General features: G+C 37.7%; 1 protein-coding gene across 4 annotated transcripts in view; it reads left to right on the forward strand.

Annotated features, from left to right (window-relative positions):
- The window catches only part of SCEL (sciellin), a 474,262-nt gene that overhangs the window by 219,834 nt on the left and 230,994 nt on the right, over positions 1 to 23,434 (forward strand). For all 4 annotated transcript variants that reach the window (XM_044072905.1, XM_044072906.1, XM_044072907.1 and 1 more), the window contains 3 exons: positions 1,524 to 1,595; positions 2,195 to 2,275; positions 17,245 to 17,304. In XM_044072905.1, coding sequence (XP_043928840.1) covers positions 1,524 to 1,595; positions 2,195 to 2,275; positions 17,245 to 17,304 — 213 coding nt within the window. The remainder of the gene's footprint in view (positions 1 to 1,523; positions 1,596 to 2,194; positions 2,276 to 17,244; positions 17,305 to 23,434) is intronic.

Below are 23,434 nucleotides of genomic sequence, written 5' to 3' on the forward strand. Positions count from 1 at the left end.
TGGCATAAATTCTCTGCATGGATGCTGTAATTTGGTAGAACAACTAGACACATACAATGCTATAGAGGAGGGCAGGTAACAACAGGCCCTCACACTCAACTCATGCACTGCCTGTGTATATTGCAGAAAACAAAGAGGGCAGTATGTCGTACAGAAAGAAGGATAGCATTAGCTGTAGCCAAAACAGTCAACTGTACCATGTAATGTTACAGGGTGCAGCTAACCTCAGAGTCACATTTTGTTTTAATTTCAGATGTAAGTGTTAGCATGGCATAAAAGAATGCTCTGTTTTGTTTCTCCTTATTGTGATATACTATACTGAGCTATGCTGTAATAAAACCACGGACTACAGGAAGCTGCCTTAATCCTGTGCATTGACTACAATATTTCACACGCATTTTCATGTTAGACACCTACAGTAACATTAAAATCAAAATTATTTTACACAAGAAACAATTAAGTGTAATTATAACTTTACATGTATTATACAAGTGACTTTAGACATTTAGTGTCTCATATAGTCTTTCTAAAAATTCAAATTACCAGGATAAACGTACATTTAACACATCTTTAGAAACATATTTTCCAGACTGCAAACAATTAGATGCTGAAACTACCAACAGCAGTGAGTTAACATTATTAGTATTTTTTATTATATTTTAATGAAAAAATGTCCATGCAAAACATTGACAAATAAGAGAATGCATTGTATCGGTTGGCTGTTAAATGAAACTGAGCATGATTATGCAAGACAAACCAAGGTAACATCACTATTATTGTAAATAATTAATTGTAATGCTATTACAGCAATACAAATCATCTTCTACATGTTGCTACAGGACAACACTGATGTTTTTTTCTTCATGAATTACATTTAGCTACTTATCTAAAAAAGTATGTTTTGTTTATTTAAAGTCTAAATGATCATTACTGTAAGTACAACTTACGTCTAAATGTAGTCTGGCCAAATTATGAAACTACCAGTCTGACAAAAGATTTGGCCAAGAAGACAAGGGTCAGCCTTGACAGACGGATTCTTCCTCCTTTGAGTACAGTTAACACAAGTTGGTGTGGGTTATGTTGTCTGTTGTGGTAGGAGGAAGGAAGGGGTGACTAAGCCCTACAAAGAAAGATGACGTAATGGCAAAAATTTCCAAAATGATATTTGACTGAATATACATGTACTTTGTTCTGTTTGGAACCTTGCATTCATTTGTATGTGCTAGATGCATGTTTAAAGCAGGCAGATGGTAACAGTTGATCCTGTAGTAATATTCTGTTAAAGTTGTAAAACATCTTAAAATGTTTTGTCCTAGCAAGACATTAAGCTGCTCATTTTCCAGCCAAGACTGATGCATCCTACCTAACTCTTGCACCTCCTATGCCTCGCGCATCACAAACCATGATTTTGTTACTATACTTAAGTTTGGCTCTCACAGAACATGTTTAAATAGTTGCCTAAACAAATTTAACATTGTGATAAATTGCTAACTGAGAAATAATTCTTCTAAAAAATTCTTTAGGACCATCTTCAGCTCAGATCAAAATGGACCTGCCAAGGCACTGCCATCTTCACCAGTACAGTCTAAAACTAGGTAACTATCCATACATTTAGAAAAAGAATAGAAGGCTTTCAGTCAATAATTAGATTGGAAAGCCTCATTATTTCATTTAACTAATACACAGTCATTACAGAAAGTTGTGTGGTTTATGCTAAAATGTAACTGGTTCCTGACTACTGAAAATAAAAGAAAACATTGCATTTCTGTGCTGAAATGTTAGCTTTGATACACTCTCCTTAGTGACCAGTGTATTGTTGAATCATGATTCCTTTAATTAATCCCAACAAATTACTCTGTTTATAACGTAATGTGTGTTATATTAGTCTTCAGCTTGACTGTTACTATTGTTAATTTCTGTCTGCATATTGAAATACTTCTGCATTACAGATCTAGCTCAAAGTACAGTTAGCACTAATGGCTAAGAATGTTTCTGTAGTACAAGGTTTGATTCTGAGAGGAAAGGTGGCTTAATGGTTAAGGTGTTTACTTTCCAGACAAGAGGTACAGGCCTTGATCTGTACTAAGGAAAATTCACTAGGCTTACATGGCCCACAGAGGTAGCTAGCTTATTACTTACCTATACAAAACTGTATTAAATACCTTCCGATTGCAGTGTTTGTTTGTTTTCTCAGTGTTACAACCAGATACGGTCCCGAGGGAGATACAGTCATCACTACTACCACGAAAACATCACAGGTGAAGTCATCGACAAAGTAAGTCTAACATCTGGCTCGTAAATATTTTTTAAAGTCTGAAGTTTCAATAAAATAATGTGAACAATGAGCATACTTTGATCAAAGTAGAATTTAGATGTCTTAAAACAGTGATGTAAATGTCATTATGACTAATAGTTCACTAATCAAAAAATTATTTCCAAGTCTGTGGATTAATTACCCCTACTGCTTTGTCAAATATATAAATACAGAGAAAAACACGTACACATCGCTTACTTTGATATGCAGAAGTATTGCTTACCAGTAACAAATTTATGGACCAATCTGACTACTACATATTTATCAAAAATGTCAGCTGCAAAGTATTTTTCAGGAGGCTTCAGCCATTGCAGTACATGATGTGGGGGATGTAATCATACATTGCCAGCTTTTTTCTCTGTGTGTGTGTGTGTGTGTGTGTGTATATATATTTATATATATGCATACATACTATGGATACATACACACACAGACACACATGCACACACACACACACACACACACACACACACACACACACACATATATATATATATATATATATATATATATATATGTGTGTGTATATATCAGTGGGTTTTGAAATCCATCTTATCCTGCCCCAGGGTCAACTTGACCTATACTCAAGGACTGTGAGGGGACAAAGGCACTGACACAGTATCACACTGCTGATGGGGAGTGGTCTATATTAGAACATCAAAGTTTCACAACTGCGAATATCCTAATATTGACCCCTATTCAGCGAATGCTGAAAATAGCGAAGCTGCAGAACACCAAATTTCTTCCTAGGGAAGGAATTCGGTTGGCCGTTCCTGTGGCTTCACTATTTTCAGCACTGTGGTGGATAGTTACGGGTCAGGATCAGGTAAGTGGGCGATTGTGTGGACGTGAGGGTTAGGGCATGGGGTAGGTGAGTTAAGGTTAGGGTGCGGGTCAGGTAAGTGTGTGATTGTGTGGACATTAGGGTTAGGGCAGGATAGGTGAGTTAGGGTTAGGGCGCAGGTGAGGGGAGTGTGCGATAGTGACGGACCTTAGGGTTAGGGTTTGCGTTAAGGTAAGTGGATAGCTAGAGGAGTATGTACAGTTTAGAGTAGGGTTAGATGTAGGATTTTAGGTGTATGTGTGTAGATTGCTGTTTGTTTGGTGTGCTTGTGTTGTGTATATGTGTGTCAGAATAGCAAATTTTTTCCCGGGGAAAAAATTTGCTGTTCTGCATATTCGATATTATCAGCGTTCGCTGAATAGGGGTTGATATTAGAACATTCTACATTTTAAAAAGTCAATGTTCTAATATAGACCCGATGGGGAATGTGCCCAAACCCCCATTTAATCCTGAAGTAGCGTTACAAGCTTCAAAACTGCTGCCTAAAGCAATGGCATGTATGATTCTGTTCATGTACAACCTCCTGACCAAGTGGTATATCACTTGTAGTGTGGAGATCACCATGGACTCAATGCTGCTATTTCAGCAAGCCAAGACAGCACCCCCCCCCCCCCAAGGATGAGTGAGCCAATGCCAGCTGCTTGCTTCCTTCCTCCTGCACCATTTGTTCCCTCCAGTGCCCATTCTGTTAGTTGAACCCAGGCCATCTGGAATACAGTGCTACAGGGTCAGACTATCCTTCTGTAAGTGTTGATGCCTCACCCAGTCTTAGCCTATTGATTCCCTATTTTCTTTAGCAACAAAGAATACTGGGAGAAGGAGGGAAGGAGGTCGATGCTATGAATTGCAGCCATCTTCAAGGAGTCGCTGAGCAGAATTGTGTGCTTTGAAAGGACTATGTACTTCTGCAGCTGTGATGATTTCACGAGTATGAACAGTTAATACAGATCTGTTACTAGAATTTTAATTTTCATATTAATGTTTTTACAATTATATTCAAAATTATTTTATTTAGTTTAAGACTGACTTTCCAGCATTTATTTCCAGTTATACGTCTAGGCCTATCAGCCACTTACTAGCAGCAGTTAGTTGTAGTTATTGTTATCCTACTTGGGGAGTCTTCCTTTTTTCACCATTTTTTTTTTTTTTTTTTTTTGTAAGTGCTGCTTTATTCAGTTCCACATCTTTTACTTATGTTTTTCATCTCCACATCATGCTGCCAAATGTGTTACTTGGCAATCAAAACCAGAAATTCCTACTATCTTCAATGTTATATCAGCTGTCTTTGAAATCCATTTTAAAAGTGTTTCTAGCAAAAAGTTTAGGTACTTAAAAGTGCAAGAAGACTTAAAAATAAACTCTTTTTTGTTTAGTTTTTTTGAGCAAAATAACTGGTGCAAAATAAAAGTCATCATCCTGTGGTTACTGAAGAAAAACATCTTAATGATTTTGTATACTGGTGTTTTTCTTACTGCTTTTTTTTTGCACTAGTTATGTTCTAATCATGTAAATGTTGGCATTTAGATTCTAAAATATATAGAGTTTACTTTAGTTTCCTCACTGGAACTGTATTTATTAAATGTAATAAACTTGTCTTTATTTCCTGTATGCTGAGCAGCCACCAGGTATTTCCTGATTCTGAGTAATGTGGTTCTGCATTTTGATGATGTAATATGAGAGATAAACAGCTTGTAGTAGACAAGTATAATTTCTGTAGTCTGCAGCTGATTTCAACTCACAACTCACAAAGATGGCAGCTCAGTCATTGAGTCACACACTAGGGCAATCAGACAATAAATCAGTAGCAAACTACATAAATTTATATTCAAATAAAAAGTAACAAATGAGAAATGGAACAGGGTAAGATCCCTTGTAAAGCATATAGTGCTTGGCAGACAGCATAATAACACAGATAATTATGTACCGTACGACCACAGGATCATAGGAAGTTACTAGGTTATTGGCCCTGAGGCCCTTACAAGCCTAGCCAAGAATTTGGCCCATGTTCCAACAAGTCAGCACCCTATGCCACTGCCCAGCAGGGACACAGGTGGAATCCCAGGGGTGTATTTTCTGTTCCCCATTCAGTTATCCAGGTTGCACTTAAAAAGGGTTAATGAGGTACTCTACTTGACACAGAGAAGGAGTCTATTCCACAAAAAGGGGGAGTCTCTGGGACACAAATCTGTCCCGTCTACAAGTACTATTGATGTCACAGACCAGGTTGAGGTCGCGCGTGCAGGTTACTTGAGTGGAGCTTGACTTGCAGATATGCAGCAGTCCCATCAGGGCGGGGTCTGAGATTGCTTTGTATGCCAGACAGTGGTCACCTCTGAGGAGTCTGTAGGAGACTGAGTAGAGGGACAGGGCCTTTAGCCTATATGTGCAAGGTAGATATTTGAGGCCCTGGATTCTGCTGTTGAGAAACCTGTGTGGTCTCACCAGCTGATACATGTGCTTTGTGAGGTACATGCTGAAAGAGGCATTGTTCTCTATAATGGGTCTTATAAGGGAAGAATACATGGATGTCATGACCACCTTCTCCCTAGATGAGATACCTTTCCTAACGAGGTGGTCCATTTAGAAAGCTTTCCATACAACAGAGGCAATATGGTGGTCAAACGTCAGTTTACTATCAACCTGGGTGCCCAAGTCTCTCACAACTGATTGCGTGCTTAAGACCTTATTTCAATGTGATAATTTGTGGGGACATCACTCTCCCCAAAGGGGATGATGATGCATTTTTTGGCATTCAGTTTGAGGCCATGTTTCTGCCACTAGTCATTTGCTTGGGTGAGACCCTCTTGGAGGATGCCCACATCACTAGGGGAATTGATGACAGCACCCAGCTTGTAGTCATCTGCAAACATGGTCAGCCATATCCCACTGGTTTTGGCCTGCACCTCAGTAAAGTATATCCTAAACAGCAGAAGCCCCAAGACCAATCCCTGGGTACACTGCTCATTATAGGTCTGCTGCTTGAGGTGGAGTCCCCTATTTTGACTATGTGGGTTCTATCAGTGATCCAATTTGCTACCCATCTGGTAACATATGGATTTGCGCCTAGTTGAGAGAGTTTATCTGTTATACCTGAGTGGAGAATAGTATTGAAGGCAGGTCAAAGTAGGTGGTGTGCATCGTTTTCCCTTTGTCCATGGCCTTGGTGACTGTCTCAAAGACATTGACTGAATTTAACAGGCATGACCTCCCGTTGATGAAACCAAACTGTGTGGGCTCAAGTGTCTTGAGGTTGCCAATGTCCTTATTAATGAGGTCCATGATAATCCACTCCATGGCCTTGCAGATCAGACTAGTTATGCTGATGGGTCTATAATTTCCTGGATCGGTGAACATGCCACCTTTGTGCAAAGGGATGACAGTGGCTGTCCCCCATTCGGCTGGAATGAAGCCAGTACTCTGGCTTTGGTTGAATAGGGTGCCTAATGGTGCTGCAAGTTCCTGCCTGAGTTTATGTAGGATGCAGCCTGGGATGTTATCGGGTCCCATGGAAGCTGTATTTTTTGCCTTTGAGTGGGCAGTGATGACTTGCTCCCTAGAGATAAGGGAAGGGGGGCAGTTACTGGAGCCGTCCTGTTTTACTGATGGGGGACAGACAGGTGAAGTTTTCACAGAACCTGTCTGCCAGCAGGTTGGCTATATTGACAGCGTTTGTAGATATAGCCAGCCTGGGATGATCACTGTTAGTAAAAAAATAATAGGTGTATGCGAGTCACAATAATGACAGCTTAAACATCCTTCAGAATGGATGGGAAGAATGCAGATACGATGGCCTTGCCAACCTACAGATGGCACTCTTGCACTGGACAGCCTCATTGTCATGCATCTCCACCTTTTTGTCAGACCTGGCTGTCTGGCAGCAATGCCAGCTTATACTGGTAGAGATGCTACCAGGTGTGCACCTAGTTATACATGAAACGTGTGATGTTATAATGTTTCAAACCTCAGGTCATGCTTCATTTCTCCCGATTTGCTACAATGCACCCTTGCATCTCTATTATATTATCTAATCTTTGAAAATCCAAATGAATCAGCCAATGTTCATTCTCAAAAATATAAGCCTCAATTATTTTTCTTCAGCCTACCCTGAAACTTAAACAAAACTTTGGCATTAAAGTATTTAGCTTCATTTCCCTATCTCTGTGGATGATGCTACTAATTTTGCCTTTGGAATCTTCTGTTATGTGTATCTAAATGTGTATAAACATAATCCAGTGGTATAAGAACCACTGAAAGTAGTCAACAGTCAGATGCATTATGAGATATGTCCTTTAACATGAAAGTATGCTTTCTGGCAAAATCTCCCAAAACATTTGGCATCAAAGACCTTAAGAGCACTCCAACAGAAGCTAAAATGTTCTTTAAATGCCTGAGAGTACAGCTTAACCAGTCCCTTAATTTCCAAAACCATATTGAAATGTATATATTAGGGAAAAATAAACTTGCTTCTACTCTTGGCCAAGAAAATCTTTCCTTTTCCCAAATATTCTAGGCAGAAGTACAATAGGCAAATAAGTGTTATCACAACCTGAAAATGGTCTTCTAATCATCTGCAAACCATTTAAAAAAATCTGTCAGTTCATCTCAAACTCTTCAACCATGCCAAAGCCAAATGGCTACTATGTGAATGCAGAGCTGACTTACTATTAGGCCCCTACATATCCAGACTATTGCAACCTGACTCCTTCCTACGTCCTGTAGCCAAACTCCACTCAAAATTCAAACCTAACTGTCTAAGCTCCATAAAACAGACAATAATGAACAGACCATTCATTCTCTGTTATGACTCCAAACTCTGGCAGTTCCTACCTAGCAAGCCAAATGAAAAAGCTTCCTTCCCCATCTACAGAGCATAACTCAAAAACAGACTTCCACAACAAAACTGAAATGTAGATGCTGTTTCAACAGCCACATTACCAGGTCTGTCTTTCTCTTTTTATCTCTGCCTCATCCTTTGCCTCTTTCTGTTGTACTTCCTTTGTTCGGAAGTGTAGCAAGGGTGGGAAGAAGGGGTAACCACCCCAGAAGCAAAATGTTAGAGGGCTTGATCAAGAGGTGCAGTTCCTGGATTCTTTTGTTTGCACCTGCACGTCTAGCTTGCTAGTAGAAGTCCTGTGTTTTTTTTTTTTTGTTTTTTTTTTTGAAGAACTGAGGGTACTAATCTGCGTGCTACAGTAAAAGCTGGGGTCCTTTTTTGTTCGTTTGTTTGCTTTGCTCATCACTTGAAGAGCGAAGGATTGGAGGGCTATATCAGGGACAGGCACTGGGCACTTGACAAGTCAGCTATGGTTCTGCCTTTGTTTATAACCTCTTTGTCTGAATGTGATCCTGTAGCAAGTTACTTTAATATTTCATTCTTAACTGTGTTCACAGACTCTTCCACCATCAGATTGCAAATATTTTTTGCGTGAATTTCTCCAAATGTATACTGTGAAAAGCTATTTTATTTTGTTTTTTTTTAATTTACTCACCCGAGCTATACCTGCACATGGTCAAGAGTATACTACTATACCAGCAAACAAATGTTAAAGAAAATAAACTAATTAATTAATTATAATTAATTAAATATAAAGGCCTAGCTGAAGCACTGATGCATGTCTGACAAACGTAATTAACCATGTCTTCTAAGTAAATATGCCTAGACTTATTTTCCTTCACTAGTCTACATCACTAGAAATGGGGATTACTGTACATAATTTGTGGACAATAATAATGTGCGTTGACAATCGGACTCCTTCACTGTCTTTATTAAGTCGCGATTCACTTCCTTGTGAGACACAAGGTCTGTTGAGCCAACATAGTTAAATCTCTTTGTACTGTGCATACTGATACTGTTGCATATACCCGTATCCACATGTCTGACTTTCATGTTTTAAGAGACACAAAGCAACTAAAGCTGCTGTTATCTCACAACTTGGCTTTATGGACATTTTCAATTATTTTTTAATGTAAAGGAAATTCAGCATGAACATATCAAGTTGGAATAAGTCCAGCTCCTGTATACAGTAACTTTTCAATATTACTGTGTACATTTATGTGAGAGGGAGAAGAGAACAAAAAATGTGCAGTAGGTACCATGAAACCCTTGTGCTGGAATGAAAATGGAAAATGGTTATATAAACACACATTTATCCACTAAAGTAGTGTGTTGTATTACAGAAGGATAATCAGTAAGCACATCTGAAATACAATTATATGACGCACAATAACACAATACCAGTGTGATGACATGATAAATAATCTAAATGCTAAATTCATAAAGAAATTATTAATGCAATTAGTTTTGGCTAGAAAGTTTTTAATATGTATCGATTGTGGTATAAAATGCTTTGTGGCCCATACATTGGGGGAACCAGAAGGACAAGGGCAGAAATTACAAGAATGAGCCTCATCTCACTGTGTGAGTGCGTGTGTGTGTGTGTGTGTGTGTGTGTGTGTGTGTGTGTGTGTGTGTGTGTGTGTGTGTGTGTGTGTGAGTGAGACAGAGTATGCCTTACTAAATGGGCACTCTGCCTCTAAATCTCTGGTGGAGGCAAAAGAAAAGATGGCAACATTTGCTTTCAAGGGGTGCAGAATTTTTGGAGGACAATGTCATTTGAAGAAGTCATTGGCAAAGACATTGCACAATGCCACTGCAAGCCCACTCATAGGACAATTGTAAGCCCACTCCTTGGTCTATTTCACACGTCATGCTTGGGAGAGTATTTGTGCTTTTGAAATAAATGGTCTGATGAGTCACTAAAGTACACTTTTCATCTATGCAATGAATATTGGCATAGAGTAAGTACATGCTAATTACTGTCATGGTGGCAAAGTAACTTTTGTATACTGTAATATGCAATATAAATACCACATCTCATGCAAAGGCCTGAAAGAAAAGGCAGAAAGAAAATACAGACAACTGGGAAATCATTTTTTTTGCTACCATAGGAAGCAACTTAACATATACTAAATTATTCTGTAATACCAATGATAATCAATATGAATAAAAAAGTTTCATTACTACTTAATGTGGGATGCTCTGAAATATATGGGTTGTTAGGTTACTTCACACCATATAAATCAATTAGAAATTAAGTTTGGCAACAAACCAAGTTGTCCCAGGACATCTTCATGGGGGTTAGGTTATTAGGGGGAGCTAAGTGGGTTAGGAAGGTGAAAAGCCTGGTCCTGGCTGTTTTTCTACCATATTGTATTTTATCTAATCTATAGTTTGGGCAGTTGTATGAGTGAGTCTAGTACAACTTATTGGGCTTAAATGGCCGGTTTGTCAGGATCATAGAGCATTCTGTGCTTTTTCCAGGCTCTCACGCTACCTCATGTTATTCTTCTTAATTTATTAGTTTCGCAGTTGTGTGAGTGGGTCTGTTAGAACATACTGGGCTGGGGTGCTCTAATTTGGTGGGACCTCAGAGTTCTTTGTACTTTTTTCTTACCTCTTATGTTGCCATATCGTACCTTCTCTAATCTATAGTTTGGGTAGTTGACCAAGGCAATTTGGAAAGACATTTTTGGGCTGGACGTGCCCGTAGTTGGAGGGACCATAAAGCGTTTGTATTTTTTTTTTCTCTTCACCTTTATGCTGCCTTATTGTTTTCTTTGTAGTGTATAGTTGGGCAATTGAAAGAGTGAGTCTGGTAAAACGTATTGGGGCTGGGACGGCAGAATTTGGCGGGCCCATAGAGCATTTGTTTTGTACTTCATCTTGACTCTTACACTGCCATATTGTATTTCCTTTAATGTTATAGTCTGGGCAGTTAGGCAACCCTATATGTTCTACTTGGATTGTATTTAAACATAGAAACAGTGTTTTCTTTTTTTTCACACCGTTTGTTATACTGTATCTCACTGTTAGACACTTGCTTGTTACTAGTACTTTACTTTTTTTTGCTATACCTGTTGTATTATCCGGCTGCATGGTATGTAGAGTGAGTAAATTGTATGAATAAACTGTCTATTACTGACTGCCCCTCTGCTGTACTTTAACCTTATCCTTTGGCTTTCCACTACTACCTCTTTTAGCTACTCTCCCAATACTTTCTATCCCTCAACTATACTTTATTCCCTTGTCTTACTCACTATGTAAGATATCCTAGTTGACTTTTCAACTCCTCAGACTCCTGTTTACTCTTGTTTTTTCTTCTGTCAATCCCTCAATACTCATTACTTGCTATCCTTAAATAACTTAACCCACTGTGTATCTCTCTTCTGTTTTATTTTACAGTATTCTACCCTGGGTACTCCCTCCCTGCCTATATATTCAAAAGGAAGATCAACTGTTATAACCCAGAAGAGCTCCCAGAATTTTGCCTGCTAGCCCTGTCTACTACTAAGCAACATACTGCAAGGACTCCCTATATCAAACTGTGTATGAATGTATGTAACCAAAGAAATTACATCTGCACTCATTGTTTAGCTACTATTACTACCCATTTTTTGTGCTTGTATGCCCTACTGAGTGTGCGCTCTTTAAAGCAGACTACCATGGACCGTTTGCTATGCCCCCCCCCATATCACTATACCATTTAAACCACTTAGTTCCACCTAAGGCCTTTATATCGCTTCTTACCTTTATCCTTTATTACCACTTTCTACCACTAGGTGGCAGCACCTATCACTACATACCTAGAAAGAAAATAGTTCTTTAGTGGCCTCTGTACCTAACGCTGGCTAGACTTTCCATTTTTTTTAAAATACATACTCCCCACCCCCTTTACTTTTTTTACATCCACTCCCTCCTTGCTATATCTCAAACTCTCTTTTTTTTCACCTTGTTAACCTCATTTCTGTACTCCCATATAGCATTCAATACCTACCCACTTACCTTCTTTATTGATTCCTGTTGCTGATACTTTTTTCTCTGATCCTCTATCTTGACTTGCTCCAACCCGCTCCATTCGCCCTGTGGGCTCACTCCGCTCCCCTGACCTACCCCCAAATTCCACCCACCCCAGCGCACCTAAACTTATACTCTTTAAACCACACCCCTTGCCCAATCAACCAACCACTAACTCCTTCCTATTAGATACTCCACCTCTACTTCCTCCCACAATTTATAGCTACTTTACACCTTATATTATGTCACTCTTCCTTCTACACCTGAACTATAATCTTTAATAAACTTCACACTATTGCTATACCCTTCTCTACTACCTCTTCTATACTAGACCTTATACCATACTCTCTCCCTCAATCTATTCTATCTCTTATCTACATCCTCCTCATGGCCCAAATGCTAAAAATTACTTACATTCACCTTTTACTCACAATAATTATCCTACTTTCACTATCTATTCCCTACACTCTAACCATCTATGAACATTCTTCAATTAGTAAACTTCGTCTCAACCACCAGCAAACACAATCAGTTTCTCAAGTAAACACCCTCAACCATATAAACATAACCTCTACTTCCACCTACATACTTCCAGAATTTCATAGATCCACCCACATCATTTATTTCCAAGACAAAAAAACTAATAACTACTATACAATCACAAGGACTATGCAAAAACCTCAACAACACCCCCTATTAGATGGTGACATTCATCCAAACCCTGGCCCTACAAATAAATTCACCAAGATACCACCGAATGCACCTCTCAATACCCATACCCAAACAAAACCCTCCAACTCCCTCCTGATAGGCCATCTTAACATTTGTAGTATTAACAATAAAATAACCTATCTTCATGCACTCTTAGAAATCCACTCATTTGACATCCTCTGCATTACAGAAACTTGGCTTAAGCCTACTACGCACGACCATGAAATTACCCCATTAGGATATAACATTCTGAGATGTGATCAGAAAACCAAAAAGAGTGGAGGAGTAGCCATCCTCTACAAATCTGAACTCCAACTTACAACCTTTAATGCATACCTACCCTCAAATACCAGCGTGGAAACCCTTACTGTCAAACTTCATATCAACAACTGCAAATCTATCTACATAATTTTCTCCTATCTGCCCCCTGGAAATAATATTAACACTCTGGAAAATATCCACAGCTGCCTCTCCACTAACCTCCCTCAGGAAACCATAGTACTAGGTGACTTTAATATAGACTGGGCTACTTGTAGCTCATCCAATCCCACCTCCCACATCAATCTATATGGCTTTACCCAAATTATTACCACCCATACTAGAATCCATAAACCAAGTAATAAAGAAAGCACCCTGGACTGGAATCTTATAAATAGTCACCCCAATACTTACATACCAGGTACACCTCCAGATGACATTAGTGACCACTCTCTTACATTTATAGTTAAACAAAAATTCCATACTCCCAATCCAAATCTTTTCAAAATAACATGCTCAAAAAAACATTTTAATCAAAAACACTTCCTTAATGAACTTAATGCTTGTGACTGGTCACCAGTTCATCATCTTTAGCTAGAAGAAGCAGTATCTTACTTCAATACAAAATTCCCACAAATCCTTGATTGCCATGCCCCTCTCGCTCTACCAGCAGTATCTTACTTCAATACAAAATTCCCACAAATCCTTGATTGCCATGCCCCTCTCGCTCTACCAGCAGTCTCTTACTTCAATACAAAATTCCCACAAATCCTTGATTGCCATGCCCCTCTCGCTCTACCAGCAGTATCTTACTTCAATACTAAATTCCTACAAATCCTTGATTGCCATGCCCCCTCTCGCTCTACCAGCAGTGTCTTACTTCAATACAAAATTCCTACAAATCCTTGATTGCCATGCCCCCCCCCCTCGCTCTACCAGAATACAAACCAAAACTGCTCCATGGCTCACCAAAGAAACGAGACAAAAGATTCTCTTACGTAGTAAAATATGGGCCAAATGGAGAGCTTCAAAAAACCCAGCAGACCATCTCCACTATAAGCAGCTATGAAATACTACTAAAAAATTAATTCTTCTAGACAAAAAAAAACTACTACCTTCACCTACAACAAACCCACAAGCATAAACCTCAAAAGATCTGGTCAGGCATTAACAAACTGCTTCATCCAGGGCACTCTAAAACTCCCACCCTATCAGGTATAACCCAGGATAACCCTAAGCACATTGCTGTTGCCTTTAACAACTACTTCACTGAAGCTATTCAAACTCTAGCAAATACACTACCCCCTGTTAGCACTAACCTATCAATAAGTATAAATAGCCCAGCTCCTTCATTTCATTTGGAACCAGTACCAACATCCCTCATCTGCTCCCTCCTGCAAAAACTCAAACCATGTACCCCCTCAGCTGACCTTCTACCAAGTGAATACCTAAAAATTGCATCTAAAGTCATTGTCTATCCTATATCCATCCTTATTAATAGAACAATTACTGAAAGAAAAATCCCCACCATCTGGAAAGTTTCACACATCATCCCCCTGCACAAGGGTGGTTCCTCTACAGAGATTTCTAATTTCCGACCAATAGCCTTACTGTCTCCAATAGCAAAAATAATGGAAAAATGTATCCACCGACAGCTACTTACCCACCTTCTCTCTAATAACTTACTTGCTAACTGTCAGCATGGCTTTAGACCTCACCATAGTATAACCACTGCCTTACTATCCTTTTCTAACTGTATTAACAAACATCGTAATACTAACTCTCTTTCATCTGCACTATTTATTGACCTGTCAAAAGCCTTCAACATGGTTAACCATCACCTACTTATAGATATACTTAAATCCCTATCTCTTGACCCACATGCAATACTATGGCTTAAATCATACTTAGATAACAGACATCAAGCTGTCCTCTGGGATAATAATTTATCCACACCCCTCCCTGTCAACATTGGAGTGCCCCAAGGCTCCATATTAGGCCCTCTTCTCTTTTCAATCTTTAGTAATGATCTTAACACTAAAATTCCACAAGCCACCTGCATACAATATGCAGATGATTCAACTTTAATATGCTCTGCCAACTCTGTTTCCTCACTCCAGACCCTCACCCAAACTGTATTTCATACTGTTGAAAATTGGTTCATGAGTCACTGCCTCCTCCTTAACCCCAAAAAGACTAAATTATTGCTCTTTACTCCTAACCAAAGATCTCCTAAATGACACTTTACATTAACTTCTAACAATGGAACTACCATATCCCCATACACTACAACCCGACTCTTAGGTATTACAATAGACCACAGCGTTAGCTATGATGATCATATTAATACTACTATAAAATCAGTCAACAGAAAACTAGGATCCCTTTATAAAATCAAACCTTTCCTCACACCACTAGTCAGAACTACCATTGCCCAAACCCACCTCATCTCTACCCTGTTTTATGCCTCTGCCATTTATACTAACCTTTCTAAAAACAACCTTAGCAAACTTGCAACCAGCTATAATAACATTGCCAGATTTGCCACTGGATCCCCTTTTAGAACCCATCACTGTCATAACCTTAAAAAGCTAGGATGGTTAGAACTACAGAATCAACTACTTTCTCAACAACTGACTATTACTCAAAAGATTCTCTACCACCCTAACAAGACTGCTATCCTCACTAGTTTGGTTACCTCATGTAATAATCTGGCAACACTGCGCTCTGCTAATAAACTTCTAATCTCTACTACTAAATCTAAAAACAAGGCTGGGGACTCACTATTCTCCAACACAGTAGGAAAAACCTAGAACCAGCTTCCTAAAAAATTATCATCACTTTCTTCCACACTACTCTTCAAAAAACATCTTAGAAAACATTTCAAAACACATTGGCTATGTCCCTGCTCTAACCCTAACTAAAAGTCTATTTCCCTATCTCCCACTCCCTTACCTCTCTGCTCTGTTGTTTTATTATGCCTATTAATTTGAAACTTGAATTACTGACCACTTCCTAGCATTAAAGAGACTTCCTCTCTGCACTGTTTCATGACTTACCTCTCTAAAAGAACTCACCTCCATTCTCCAGTATAAAATAATGTAATACAACTTCCTTCTTCTTTTTATATAATGTATTCTAAGATGCTATTGCCTATATTGGAGTTTTTCTCTCCATGCCTCTACTGAATATGTACTGTTTGTAAGTAAAAGATTGTATGCCTGTAACCATGCCTTTAATTTAAGACAAAAAGACAAATATTCTTGATATTCTTTATCATTTTATTATATGCTATCCAATGTTTTTTTTTTTTTCTCCAGGAAACTCTTAACACAATTTTTGCATTGTCTATTCTATAAGATTGAAATGTAACATCTGTCTATTGTAAATACTGTATGCTATGATATTTTTTCCTATGTTGGAGCTTTTCTTCCCGGGCATCAACTGAAAATGGACATATATCCAGTTAGACCAGCCCAGTAAACAAATGTAAAATAAATAAATAAATAAAAAGGTTAAGTGGAGGCAGGGATGGTTGGGAGGAAATGCGATAGGGATGGGGAAGGGCTTAAGGGGTTTAGTCTAGTGTAGCTGCATTAAGTAAGCTCAAGGTGGAGAAGAGGGATAGGCCTTCCCTCTTCTGTTCCCCCTCTGGTGCCTGGATGTTCATTTCAAGGATCTGTGGAAAGAAAAATGAGTAGTTGGAGGAAGCTTGCTGAATAGATAAGCAAGCTGAGGTAAGGATGCTGCTTATTTGGTGGAAGGTAATAAATGTTGTATGAAGTGAGTTGGGACGCTGCTTCATAAGTAAAGTAAGCGAGCAGAGGGATGGACCCTGCTTGATGGGCAGGATGAGTAGGTATGCTGCCGTGATTAACATTACAAGGATGGTGCTTCAGAAGTAAAGTAAGTGAGCAGAGGTATGGATGCTGCTTACTGGGGTAGGGTGAGTAGGTACGCTACCCTAATTAACATTACAAGGTTGTTATGCTGTGTTTAGAAGCAATTATATTATGAATAGTTCTAATTAATAAATTGGTGAACAAAGCTATGTTATGAAATTTAATAAAGGTCGTCAAATGTCATTTGGTGTGATGTGTTTATTGAAGGGGACCGGGACAAAATAATTTAAAGGATGTGATTGATCAAATGTGATCTGCTTTGCAAATGACAAAAAAATGTATAAATACATATAGCACACATTTTCAAACATATATTTGCAATGAAATGCTCATATATATATGCATTTTCTTTTATTAAAAGGCCTGGTTATGACAGAAGTTCGTCTAGAGAAGATGTGGAAAATATTACGAATAACATCAAGTAAGAGAAATTAAATGACTAGAATCATAACTCTTTGTACATAATATGTAATTCATATTTTCATAGTACTTCTATAGCATGAGTGCAAAATTTCTTACACAAAAGATAATTTAGAATGAGATATGTTGGTGTTACCCAGATCATCCAGGGGTGGTGCTCAGCCAACAGCAAGTCTTGTACAGGATAACATGAACCATAGGGAGTCTTGTGTTCTGCAGTGAACTGTGTCACTGTGCTTGGAATTCATATCAGGTAGCTGTAGATCCCATAATTTAGCTATGCACAGCAAGGGGTGAGAGAATTCTGCCATTACAGTCACTCTTGTAGCACAACTGTTAGCAGATGCACACTACAGGTTAGGAGGAGGATGTTAAAGTGTATTGTTACACTTCTCATGCATTTAATTTTTTTAATGGATATACTCATGATGTTAAAGCTGGAAAAGCTTTGAAAACAAAATGAAGATTGTAATATGTTTTTTGATGTTTTAGTGTCACTGCCAGCTCAGTTGTTTCTTATGACCAGAACCACAAAGTGATGTCAAATTAGGTATGCCAGCAAAGCATTATGGGTAATCACACCACCATGTCACTTTAGAGAAACAGCTACTTACTTATATTATGATTTCACTAATAAATCATAAGATGCTTTAATGTTTTATATAGGCTGTTCCACATGTGAGACATAGCTGACAGGTGAGGTGTATATATGTTTTTTTTTTTTGTCCTACTGTCTTCCTTACTAGAATTCAGTTTTGTGGGAGGATAAAGATATGGAATGCACAATGGTACAAAATGGTTCATGAAGAGCCTCTGTCATGATGGAAAACAAGACTGTTGGGCATAGGCTTGGGCTCCACCCATCCATCCATCCATCCATCCATCCATCCATCCATCCACAACCCCTTTTTCCAATTTTTGCACATGGGGTCAGGGTGTCACATTACCTAGAGCCAAGGTTTATACCACCGAGTGGTTAGCCCTGCCACAGATATGTGTAAGATATAAAAAGGAAATTATATTTTGGATATAATGATGCAGTTTGCTTAGATTTACATGTATCCCTGAAACTAGTGTAGTGGTCTGTAAAACAACAATTATAGAAATGTATTATCAAATTATTTGTAGTAGATAGTTAAAAATAAAAACTTTAATTTAAAGTTATGTTTTTGTGGAAATGAAAGTAAGAAATATCCTATGCTTTCTACTATACATCTTTCGGTAAAACCCTTCAATGACTAAAACAAAGTGGAAATAATTTTATCTTTATTTCATGATTTCCTGCATAATTATATATTGATACCAGGCTTGTTTGTCATTATTCTTATGTGTGATCACTAACGTGAAAATTGGAATTTGTTTCTGAAGAATGAGACTGATATATTCTACAAGTTTCTCCTTTAGCTGAGTTTCATCAGTCTTGGACTTACTATGTGTATAAGTTGTAGTGATATAGGGGATGCTCAGGAGTTTTCTCCTGCATAATTGATTTATTACTCTTTTTCTGCAATCTACTTGTGGTTAATATTTAACTGTTTGTGATGTTTTGTGATTGTACTTATAAGGGCTGATGAGAAACATTAGGAAGCCTTATAACCATAGTAAGTAAACTTATACAACCATCAATACTCCCCAAAGCCAATCTCTTCCCACAGTTCTAATATTACTATATTTACTTTTTTTCCAACTACCTCAGTTTCTGTCTTCTGAATCTTCCAAAATGGATCTTGTTAGTAGAATCAATACTTTTGATTGCCAAATATGTCCAAGGTACACCTTCCTATAGTTTGGGGTTGTGTAGTACTGTAGAATAAACCCAGAGATGCACCACTGATGCTGGCTTACTAAAGTAAATTAATACAAAATGTACAAATGCATGAAAAGTACAGTAGCTTCACAGTTTGAAAGCACTCATGGGGAAAAGCAGGTGACATCCCTATGTTTTAGATGGAGCCTTTTGATGCAACCATGAATTCCAGAATCTCAGGGTGAATGTGCTTTTTACAAAATGCTAAATGCAAATAACATGTTGACTGCAAAACATAATAAATGTGAACATACCAAAAGTGGTAGCGGGTTAACAAAACAAATACCCCATAAAAAAGACTTTGTAACAGTTGAAGCAGATAAATCTTCTTTGTGGAGTGTCACTCTATAACAACAAACTGTAACATTGGGCTGGCATGACTTTCATTAGCTGTGCCATTTCCCCTACAAGCATCAGTGCTACCCTTAGCTTCATTTTAGAAATTACTTTTATTGTGGGTGAGATAGTCTTATTTATCTTGCATTGTCACACACCTACTTCAGTTTTTTAGTGCCATCAGTCCTTCATTAATTGTCAGAGTGATTTTGTGTGCGTAAAACAAATAAAATAAAATAAAATGAAAAAAAAATCTTCATGAGGTGTGTTTGTGGTAGGCAGCTACCTGCCCTGTTTTTATGACATTAAAGCAGTGTAAAAAGGCAGGAAAAACACTCCGCACTATCAGGCCTGATAAAGGGACTGTTACAAGGGAATCTGCAGTGCTGTCTGGAACAGAATTAACAAGTACTAAGGAAACTGTTACTCTGTTAATTCTCATAAAAGGGATATGATTTATATGTTGATTTTTTTATGTACCTTAGTACACCCAGGTCCACTCTGAAAATGGGTACTGTCCAGTAGGGTCAACTAAATAAATAAATAAATATATACATAACTATTACTCAGACATTCGTTCTGACCTAATGAAAAAATAAAAACCAAGTTCTTCTTTTAATGAGATTTATATCCCTATCTAACCCACGATCCCAAAAAGAGTCTACCCCAGATAAAATGCTCTTTCTTAGAAACAGAATGGTCTACCAAAAATGTCATGTTCACGTCCAGTACAAACCAATTTTACCTCAGGCACAAGAGGAAGGGGTTTATATAATCAAAGAACTGCCAAATGACTGGATTTTTTTTTTCTTTCTTCCATTTCTGCAGTTCCCCTTGCATGCAGCTTTCAAGACAATTTTAATTATAGTGGAAATAACTAAAAGCAAAAGAGTCTTTCAGACATTAAGCCATGGCTAGTCAATAAAGTTTCATAGCAAATGTCAAACATGCTTGGGTCATCAGAGCCCCAGCTTAAATCAATTGAACCAAGATTTATGATTAATATTACATCTATGTATAAAATGGTTGGTAAATTTGCTATTCTCAAATCATGCAGGTCATTTTTTTCTGATTAGTTCTTATTGTCAAAGAAGACATGACACAAACACCCATACTGGACTTATAGCTATGCATATTTATAAACATGAAATCTGTCAAGATGTCTCTACAAACAGTGCCTCCATTTATAAATTTCTAACATGTCTGTACTGGACATGGAACATGCCTAATTACATATGCCAGTAAGACCATCTCATAGAAGATACCTCAGATTTCTAAGAGCATATTAGTGCCACTTTACATTTTCAGTTTTGACATTTGGACTATCTTTACCAAATTTTTAGCTGTGCTGTTTGTATATCTCTAAAAACAAATTATAGTATATGTTCCTTATCAAGACGACTTTTTCACACTAGCATGAACAAGGAAGTTTCTGTTAACAATACTTAAATGTGATACTTTGCCTTATGCAGCCTTTGGAGATAACAATAAATTACAAAAAAGCAAAAGAAATCATTTTTGTCTTCTTTGACAGAAGTGTAATTTTTGGAGCAGTTATTGACTGTGTATTCAAGAAAAAAATTCCAGCCTGGGATAAGATGATTTAAATTCAAGGGGACCTAACCTAATTTTCCAGGGAAGACGTTATGACTGTAACAGTTTCCAGAAGCTCTGAGAAGCATGTTCTCTTGTACTTGCCGAGTTCTTTCACCAAGATTACACTTATGAAAGGCACATCATCACATAATAATTATCTGGAGTCTTAAAGAGATATTGATTTCTCTTTTTCATCATGTCAGTGAATTCCTTTGTGGAAAAATCCAGACATTCCATGTGGTATAGTTATTTTGCCTCCTTTATGCAGTATAATGTTTGACAGCACACTATAAAGGTTTTCTCAGTTAGACTGCAAATGTTAGGAAATGTGATGAGAAAGAAATAGATAACTGGGAACATCTTCTTTTGGGAATGTAGTGAGCTGGCAGACTTTAAAAATTCCCTGCAGACTACTCTAACAGAAATACTGGATGAGCAAATTGGTTTAATTAAGAAAATTATTTTTTGAGCTATGATAAGGAATTGGAATTGTCTAGATGTAGTAAGGCCTCGCTGAGTTTAATTCTAGTGGCTGCCAGAAAAGCAATTACTAGAAAATGGAAATAAAAGTCTAAAACAACTGTACTGGAAGTAATGAATAATAGAGATAAACCAACTGAAGTGGGATCTTTAAAAAGTGTAGGAGCAAACTGCATAAAAAAATGGGAACTGTGGAAACAACACATGCAGAATCATGTTTTGGAGGGGGGATGAGGTTTAAGGGAAGGCAGGAATTGAATGAGCTATGTAATGGTTGACCGACAATGACTAGATAGATTATAAGTGATGTATTATGTCTGCAACTGAAAATATGTCAATATGGTTTGTTTTCATTTATATAAATGCATGATTGGCTATGTCATAAGTGAAAATAGATGTTTAAAAAAACACACTATACAGGTTATACAAGCAGGAACCTACTTCAGCAATCTGTTACATAGAGTCTTCAGGCATGCTCCAGATGAAATTATGTCAGCAATGACAGCAGTTAAATAAGTAATAATGCAATTAGTGTTGTAAAGGTCTCTTCTTCAGGACTTGACGTAATAGTAATCATTTCCTTAAGCAATGTAAATGCCAAGGCAATAAGCAAAGTAATCCAATAACATTCCTTTACATCTTAGAGATTAAGGCACTATATCTAAGAAAGACACCTAATACTTCTAAAAATATGAAAAGCAAAATCTGCAAATGAGATTTACTGAACAGAATGCTTGTAAAAACACTTTCTGACTTTTAATTTTGACAGGACACAAATGCTCATACATACCTCCATGCACATACCAAATGGGGCAGAAAGCAGTGCACAATTTACAATCATCACTACATATTAGAAATTTGATGTTAGAGTTACACATTCTAATAGAGGATTAAACTTTCTTATCTTCTGGATGAAAATATTTATCTTGCTTTGAGATAAGCTCACATTACTCATTCATTTATTAATTTTCCAGTACCATCAATAGCTTTTAGTAATACCCCTTTTCAAGATTACTGGGGAAGCAAGAAATAGGAGCAAGGCTGCAAATGGTCCTGGATGGAGCATTTGTCTATAATAGACTGCACAAGTACACACTCACATAAAGATGGAGACACAGACACACAGTCACACGCACACACGTGCACACACACACACACACACACACACACACACACACACACACACACACACACAAGAAACATTCAGCAAAAACACCTCTTCGAAAAAGAACTTAACATTTTTCTTCAGAGTACATGATCCTGCCATTGTCTAACCCCCACTTGATTTAGCCTCTTCTCAACTTTAACTCCTTTTCCCTATTCTACCCTTTACTTCCTTGTACTTGCCTTATTCATATATATCTTTATTAAAAAAACTGATTGAATGGTTTATCTATTTGTATGTACTTCATGTGTGATATTCTCTAGACCTGTCAATTATTTAACCTTCTCTATGTGCAGATATTCTCTGATTTTCTTATTATGTTTCATGGTGGTTTTCATTTTTTACTCTTATTTTTATTATTGATTTGATTTTTATTGTAAAAATATGTAATATTTCTAGAGATTTTTTTCTTTGGATCTCCACTGAAAATGGGCTCCTGGTTCAGTTGGGCTAACCCAGTTAACAAATGTCAACAAATAAATAAATACATAAATAAATAAAATAATTATAAACAATTTGAAGAGGATGTCAGTGGGGAAAAAACAGAGACCTAATAAAAAACATGTGGACACAGAGAGGTCAGGAGACCAAACCAATGAATCAAGCACCTTGAGGGAGCCCTAAGTGTAGTTTCAGATTGCAACCTATACTTCAGACTTTCTCCCATTTACAGCAACGTGGGGCACACTGTTCACTGTGTGTTTCCAGTTTTTCCTTGAGTATATATAATATGCATTCCAAAAAGGT

This window comes from Protopterus annectens, chromosome 5.part1 (genome assembly GCF_019279795.1).
Source record: "Protopterus annectens isolate FY-2018-M chromosome 5.part1, PAN1.0, whole genome shotgun sequence".
NCBI lineage: Eukaryota > Metazoa > Chordata > Ceratodontiformes > Protopteridae > Protopterus > Protopterus annectens.